The 8,058-nt window shown below is 34.2% G+C and overlaps 1 protein-coding gene across 1 annotated transcript in view; it reads left to right on the top strand.

The window, feature by feature from the left end:
- The window catches only part of CUL2 (cullin 2), a 38,267-nt gene that overhangs the window by 24,833 nt on the left and 5,376 nt on the right, over window positions 1-8,058 (top strand). Inside the window, exons 8-14 of the mRNA XM_008936419.1 lie at window positions 1,259-1,421; window positions 2,563-2,687; window positions 4,312-4,419; window positions 6,410-6,469; window positions 6,829-6,957; window positions 7,059-7,145; window positions 7,634-7,786. Coding sequence (XP_008934667.1) covers window positions 1,259-1,421; window positions 2,563-2,687; window positions 4,312-4,419; window positions 6,410-6,469; window positions 6,829-6,957; window positions 7,059-7,145; window positions 7,634-7,786 — 825 coding nt within the window. The remainder of the gene's footprint in view (window positions 1-1,258; window positions 1,422-2,562; window positions 2,688-4,311; window positions 4,420-6,409; window positions 6,470-6,828; window positions 6,958-7,058; window positions 7,146-7,633; window positions 7,787-8,058) is intronic.

An 8,058-nucleotide genomic window follows, 5' to 3' on the forward strand; every position in this document is an offset into this window, starting at 1 on the left:
TTGCTTGTTTTTGTGCAGTTTTAACTATGCCTGTTGGTGACGTGGTTAATTTGTATATAAACTGCAACCCTTGCCTATGGATGGAGTGTCAGCTTCAAAATATTTTTCAGTAGATGATAAATCAATCATAAAAGAAGAAAAACCCCACACTAAAAACAAACAAACAAATTAAGAACAAAATAAACAACCACCCACCCACAAACAAACCCACACAACAAAGACAAAACCCAAAACACATACCAGATTGATCAGTATTGCTTCCTTATATCCCTTCTGTTCATAGTAGCATACGGCAAGAGCTTCAGCAGTGTAATGGTCAGGGAATACTGCACCATTAGAGTGGTCACAGAGCGTTCTTAAAAATTTAATTCTTAAAATTCTTTAATTTTAATTCTTAAAAACTCTGAGGTGGATTTTCATTTTGTTTTGCTTTGTGATGTATGAAGACAGATTGTGGCTAAATGATTTTTAATTCTTATACTTTGCTTGAGAAAGCAATGGTTAATAAAAAGAGTATGTGTCAGTCCTCAGTGCAATACTGTCCAGAAAAACAGGATAGAGAAGCTGAGGAGACCAAGATTGCTTTTAACCGTAAGGAGCTTAAGGTAATGGTTGCACACCTGAGGTGAAATTAAAGGATGGGCTAAGATTTCAATTAATCTGAAAGAAATGCAGATTCATTTTGTCTGTCATTAGCAGTCTGCACCTGCACTACTCTTCCCTAGGTTCCTCTCATACTCACTGGATAGAAGTACTTTTATGTATTCATATGATTTATTTTATGATAATGCCAATTTCCTTCATTGAAATCATAAACAGAGTTTTTACTAATAGCTCAGATGTAATCCTGTACCTTTTGTATACTACTACATGTTTTGAAATGTTTACGTACAAGGAGGTGGGTTTGGAAGAGAAAAGTGAATCTTATCAGGCAATTAGAAGTTGTGGTAAAATTTTCTCAGAAGGAATGAGAAGTGTGGTAGGAGAAATTGGGGAATACTGATAACAAAGTTGAAGGGAAGAAGAAATCTTGAGAGCAGAACTACTGAATGCTATTAGGCACCCAGTAGTGACTGAGCCTAGTTGCTAGAGTAAAAGATTATATTCAGCAATAGCCTGATTCAAAAGAGCAAATTTAATTTTTCAGCATCCTAAGTTAGTTCTTTTTTTGTTAGTTACTTGTGTCTCTCATCCTACATATGCTGTTGTATGTTCCTGTTAGTATTTCATCAGTCTCAGTCTAAACACTTGTGTGTAGGTTTTAGGTAGGTTAAAAGATGAAGAAATGCGGTGTCGGAAGTATTTGCATCCCAGCTCGTATGGCAAAGTGATTCATGAATGCCAGCAGAGAATGGTAGCCGACCACTTGCAGTTTCTACATGCAGAGTGTCACAATATTATCAGACAAGAGAAGAGGAATGGTGAGTCTCAATGGTCACAAAAGGCATGAAGTGGTTTTTTATATTTATTTAGAATTGTAGTTTACTATCTTTATTCAGTGACCTTTTGCCCATTTAACCATTTTTAACTAATATGTTACTTATTTAAAAAGCCTTGTTAAACCCTGAATGACATTTTTCTTTTACCATGTAATTCATTTTCATTCTTCCAAATATATACTCAAAACTTTCTTTTTACTGTTAACTACTCTTCTTTCAGCCAGTACTCTTTCCATGTCTTAGTCTACTTGAAAACACAGTGAAGTCTTGTGTCCTGTAGAACTAATCATATTTTTTACTTTTGTTTTCATTCGTAAACCAATGGCTCTGTCTTTAAAGATTTCTTCATCATCATTTGACAAGTCAGGATTAGAAAATATTTCGGTGGCTTTTCGTAGCCACATTTTACTCTTGTGATCTCCCAGATCCTTTTTACAGAAGCAGATGTTACATTCCCCTGACAAAAAATTTTGCTTCCTGTTCACTACATGCCTCCTTACCCTTGAAAGAATGCTTATTCTTGCACTAGAAAGATGGTATCGATTATGTGAAACAAATTACTTTGCATAGTCATATTTTAAACATATCTAACAGTAGTGTTGAGTTTCCAGAGAGTTTTTCAAATCCTTAGCTTGGATCCTTTTTTTGGGGGGAAAAAAAAAGTCATTAAAATAGCAGTTGCTTATTTACAACTTTTCTAACCTGAGAAAAATTTAAAGCCACCATTGGAGGAAAAGAAAAAGTCAAGAAGATATCTAAACTGCTTTTAGTCACATGCTGCTGTGGGAGATGTAGGGAGGCCAAGGGTTAAAGTAAACCGATGCGCTACTTTTGCGGTACTAGCCCACCCATCTTCTTGGGGTCTCTCCTAAATAAGAAGTATTGGAAGAGTGAGGTAGTCACAATGACAGTACTCAGTAAATATTGATACTAGCCCTACTCTTTCCTTTTTTTTTTTTTTTTTTTTCAGTGATCCAGTGTTTGTGAATTTTTTTTTTTTTTTTTCAAAACAGTTGGTCTTGTTTCAGTCTTTGAAAAGTTCTGTGTGAAATTATGATACTATATTAGGTGTTGCTTTTTAGTGTTTCTAAGCATATTCTATAAAAATGTATCTCTGTTACAGACATGGCAAATATGTATACTCTACTTCGTGCTGTGTCAAGTGGTTTACCTCATATGATTCAGGAACTTCAAAACCATATCCATGATGAGGGCCTTAGAGCAACCAGCAATCTTTCTCAGGAAAATGTGAGTTTCCTCAGGCAGCTGAAATCACCTATTTGATGAACATTCCTGATTAAATGTTTACCCTGTGCTTTTTGGTCTAAGCTGTTTTTTTTTGTTGGGTTTGTTTGTTTGTTTTGTTTTGTTTTTTAATTTTCTCTATCTGAAATTGGCTTTGAATGTTATGGATAAATTGTAACTTTTAATGGGCACGTGTAGCTGTGCAGCACATACCTATCCTGAGAGCTGATTGTTGTGATCTAACCAGAAACAAACACAGCTAGGTATTTCTCATTGTATATTTGATGCTGTCATGACAAATAGGTCCTTTTGTTCCATGTATATATTTTTTCTTTAATTTCTCCAAGTCAGTGGCATTTGGTGTCCTGGTATGTTAGGAACCATTAGGATTCCATTTAGTTTAATGATATGTCATTTGTAAAGACTTGACATTCTGTACTGGTTTCACCGTGTTTTATTTTCACTAATAACTTTGTAGTTTCATATTTTAATGTAATTTCTGAAAGTATTGTAGCTTATTATTTTACTAAAGTGTGTTAAACATCTTTCAGTTCGTATGCATTTACTCAGCTTCATTTTTGTTCCTCTGGCATTGCCTTTCAGACCAAACCTACCTTTGATTTGGCATTGTATTTGTGCATGTGTACATCTTGCTCTCTAGATCTGTGCACACTTTGAGATGGTGACTTTAGCCATCCAGTGTTTCTGTCTGTAATAATACATGGGTATGAAATGTTTAAATTCACTTTTTTATTGATTGCCTAGGGGTGCTTACTTCTCTAACTCCTGCGTGCATACTGAAAATGGGCTGAAGTCTTTAGTAGTATAGTTTGCTTTCAAATGATTTCAGAGTTTAATGAGCTTATTCTTTCAAACTAATAGTGTCTACACAGGAAAATGAATGCAGAGCCATGAGGGTGATTAAAATTCACAACTTCATGTAGATAAATTTGAAATGTGAAATACTTGCTTCATTGTGTGGATTAAGTTATTTGTCTTAAGTATATTTTTAGTGTGTGACCTGAGAATACACTTTGGGATCAAGTGATGTAGCCACTGCATTGCACACTATTGCATCGCTGCCTGACAGCTTGTCTGAATAGGGACTCTTCTAATCCATATTAGTCATTTCTCTGTGTTATGCTGACACGTGGCTCACTAAATTTGATTAGTAATTGTCCTGTGGAGGAAGATTCAAAGGGTTCATCTGCATTTTCTGTCTCTGAAGTCAGTCTGTAGGAGAAGCAGCAGTTTACTTATTTCAGTAGCTTCTTGGCTTGATTGCTATATTTACATGTTAGCATTAGTGATTTTTGAAAGGGCTAATAAAGGACTTTAGGTTATGATGCAAAAGATTAGATGGCATGAGAGCACTATAGACTCAAATCTGTTTGATAGCAGGACAGTGAATGTAGCCATAGGGTTTTTATTTCCAGAACATGCTCAGGCACAGTAGTGTGAGAGTACAGCAATGGAGCATCAATCTTCTCAAAGACTTAATCACTATGATTTTAAATTTCATCAGAAAGAATAACTAGGAAAACATTTACAACTAATGTAGATATGTTTGTGTGTATATAGTACTACTATTCTGGTTAACTTGCTTTCTGTTTTACTACCTTTTCAGATGCCAACTCAGTTTGTGGAGTCAGTTTTGGAAGTACATAGTAAATTTGTCCAACTCATCAACACTGTTTTGAACGGTGATCAACACTTTATGAGTGCCCTTGACAAGGTAACTTTTGCTTCAATAGAAAAAGCGTTGGAAAACAAAATGTGGGACCCTGTTTCAGGCTCACTAGAATTTTTCAGGACATCAACCCATGTTCAAAGATAGAGTTCTTATGCAGTTTTCCTAGTTCAGAAATGCAATGGAACAAGATGAGCCAGTGTTAAGGGAAAAGATATGTACAAAAGAGACCACTTAAATGCTTTCTGAAAGACCTACCTTTCTTCCTGTCATAATTCAAAACACAGAAGTGGAGCTGATTCATTTAATGTAAATCTAAGTGTAGATAAATAGATGAATAGTGGGTTTGGAAAAGCTTGATAACTTTTACCTACATTTGAACTTTAATTTGCTTACTGACATAGTGTTTAAACTCTGAATGCCAATAGTATTACTTAGGCAGAAGCTTTTACATTTTTCAAGTTGACTACAAAGAATATCTGGGAATTTACATTAATTTAATCACTGTCATACTAGCTAACATTTTTCAGGAGAGAATTGCACTTGAAGTTAATTAAGCCTGTTTAGGAAAAGAGGCTTGCTGCTTTTTTTCTTTGACCTGCATAGCCATGAAGATATTTAAGATAACAGTTCTGTCTGATTGATATAAATTTAATTATTATTATAATTCTTTTTATTAAATATAACTAACTTTATTGCTAGTGGTGGTGTTGCTGTATTATTATTGTTGTTGTTGTTGTTTTGTACAAAGCATTCCTGGGATCTTGAGGGATTGAGTGGCTTCTCAAAAAAAAGTACATTTTGTCTAATCCATTTGTTAATTTCCTGCTCTTTCCCATATATCCTTGTATCTTTTCCAGAGAGTGCATTTACTCCTTCCTACCCTAGGATGTGTGCATATATTTCGTTGCTCTTCTGCTGTGTTTACAGGAATTGCAATTTGTAACTAGGGTCATAGTCTAAGCTTTGATTATTTTCAACCAAGTTTAATCTGGAAAGACACAGTAATAAAGATACCAGTAATAGTATCAACAGTAATTATTCATCTGTATTTGTGATATTGAGAAAATAGCTATTTAGCATTTGAAAATAAACACTTCTTTCAGTACCCTGCTGCATTTCTGTCTCAGTTGCAAATAATGTCATATACCAGAAGGTGGAGTAATGCGAGACTGACAACTCCATTTGCTGGCACAGAAGCAATGTACTTTATCATGAAATGCTTCAGTTCTTCACTTCAGTGATCTTTAATACAATAAATATTTAGGATCTTACCCAGCTGTCAGTTTTTCATAGTGAATATCAAAACTGCTATTGTTACTTTCAGTATTATTGCAAAAGAGTGCCCTAAGCCTCAAAGAGTTTCATATTGCTTCTCAAGTCGTGCATTCCTTTTTCACAGGTATTTTAGGGACCTGTTACCAAATATTGCTATGTTGAGGCATTGTACAAAAGAGTTGATTGTCAGTTATTTATTATAAATAGCAATAATGTCTTCATTCCATAGGAGGAACTAGAATTCCTAGGAACTATGAATATGCAATATTTTTTGTTTGGTATTAGCTTAAAATATTAATTTAGATGTGATATGTAGTTTAGAAAGTAATCTTGATTATTCTGATACCTGTGTTTACAATTTCCAATGCTAAACTGCCATTATCTCCTTCCTGTTCTCTTTCATCATTTTCAGGTTTTCTTCCGCTTTTATATTCAAGTTTTTAATCGGAACTTAATTTTTTCTCCTGATTCCTGCAGTGAACTTCTGTTGCCTCTACTCTATCCAGTTTTACTTAAGTTTAAAATGTTCATCACAAAAATTCTCACAGAGCAGTAATTCAAATCTTTTTATTCATTGTGCCTTTTTTGATCCCTTTTACGTAGTTCGGTTTTGTAGGGTCTCAGGTGGCCTTTGCCCTGAATGTGTTGTGGATTTGTTTTTGTTCTGGGGTTTTTGTTTATTTTTTCCTTCATATTTCATAAAAGATAGTTTCATGTAATTTACATTTTTTTCTCTTTGCCTTATGTTCCTGTATAGGCTTTGACATCAGTAGTTAACTATAGAGAGCCCAAGTCAATCTGCAAAGCACCTGAGTTGGTAAGTGATATATATTATTGTGTAGTATTTATAACTGTCAAATTAATTGGCAAGGGGTCCATCACATGCATATGCATTTCTCACACTGGGTCAGCCTCAGGTATGTATTCAGTAATAATAACACATTTGCACACACATTTTTGGATGTGCAAGATTTGTGCAGTTGTAATTTCTTACATGGGTTTTTATTTTCTGTGGGTGTAGTATGTATTGTTTACCTGTGAACCCAGCCCTTGTAAAAGAACTTGAGACTGGAAACTGCTTTAACTTTTGTGTAGAAATTTTGCATACCTTGGCATGTTTGTTCTCAAGCTTGACAAGTAGGTTTGGGTTTGTTTTTTCTTTTTTTTTCACTTGAGCTGGCCAAGTACTGTGACAACTTGTTGAAGAAATCAGCAAAAGGGATGACAGAGAATGAAGTAGAAGACAAACTTACAAGTTTCATTACTGTTTTCAAATACATTGATGACAAAGATGTGTTCCAAAAGGTAACTTTTGGTATTCAGTGAATGTTAAGATGTTACATTTAAAGTATACTTAAAAATGTGGTTATACTTATAAAAATCCTTATCTGATTTTTTTTATGCAGTTCTATGCCAGAATGTTGGCAAAAAGATTAATTCATGGTTTGTCTATGTCAATGGATTCTGAAGAAGCCATGATTAATAAACTAAAGGTAATGTAATATCCTTCTAATGCTCAGTGAACACACATAGGAGTATGTACTGTTGAGAAGGAGCAGCAGAGGGTGCCAGAGGTAATTTAGCAAGCAGCTGAAACGAAAAACAAGTTTCTTGGCATTCTGAAAGGTATATGGCCAAAAATCACCTAGGCATTTGAGATTTTTGAGTTTTTAGGGAGTTTTATTAAGTATGTTCAAAGAATTAATAGCTTACATTATAAAGGTACCAAGGACTTTCTTAAACTAGCTCTGTCAATTTTATAAAATAACATTGTTCATATATATCAATGTATAGGAAGTGAAAATAAGATTAATCTGATTATTTTCTTTTATAGAGTTATTTTTCTGTTGTAACTAATGTTCTCTAAGTAATATAACAATGCTTCTGCTGACTAGATTTTTATATTTTAGTAGTTCATGTGCATAATTTATATAAGAAGTATCATTTTCACTCTGAAACCTGTTACAATATTCCTTCACAGCAAGCCTGTGGTTATGAATTTACCAGCAAGCTCCATCGAATGTATACAGACATGAGTGTTAGTGCTGATCTCAACAATAAATTCAACAACTTTATCAAAAACCAGGACACGATTATAGATCTGGGAATTAGTTTTCAGATATATGTTCTACAGGTACTAATGTATGTTTATTACTATTGAGCTCTTTGTACTTAATTTTTATGTTTTGATAACAAGTGAACAATTTTTCTTACTATGAATGCTTCTTATGTGGAAACTGACACCTTGTGATCATTGTGGAGTGATTTATTTTCCTAGTGCTTGCTTTCTTCTTTCTTTAACCCCCTAGCACACTAAACAGTAGTGATGTAAAATGCCTTGTGTTCTTGTCTTGAATGAGTATCTCAGTGGGGCATGCATAATGAGCAATAAAAAATGAGCAGGAA

This window comes from Merops nubicus, unplaced genomic scaffold (assembly GCF_000691845.1).
Source record: "Merops nubicus isolate BGI_N331 unplaced genomic scaffold, ASM69184v1 scaffold48392, whole genome shotgun sequence".
Classification (NCBI taxonomy): domain Eukaryota; kingdom Metazoa; phylum Chordata; class Aves; order Coraciiformes; family Meropidae; genus Merops; species Merops nubicus.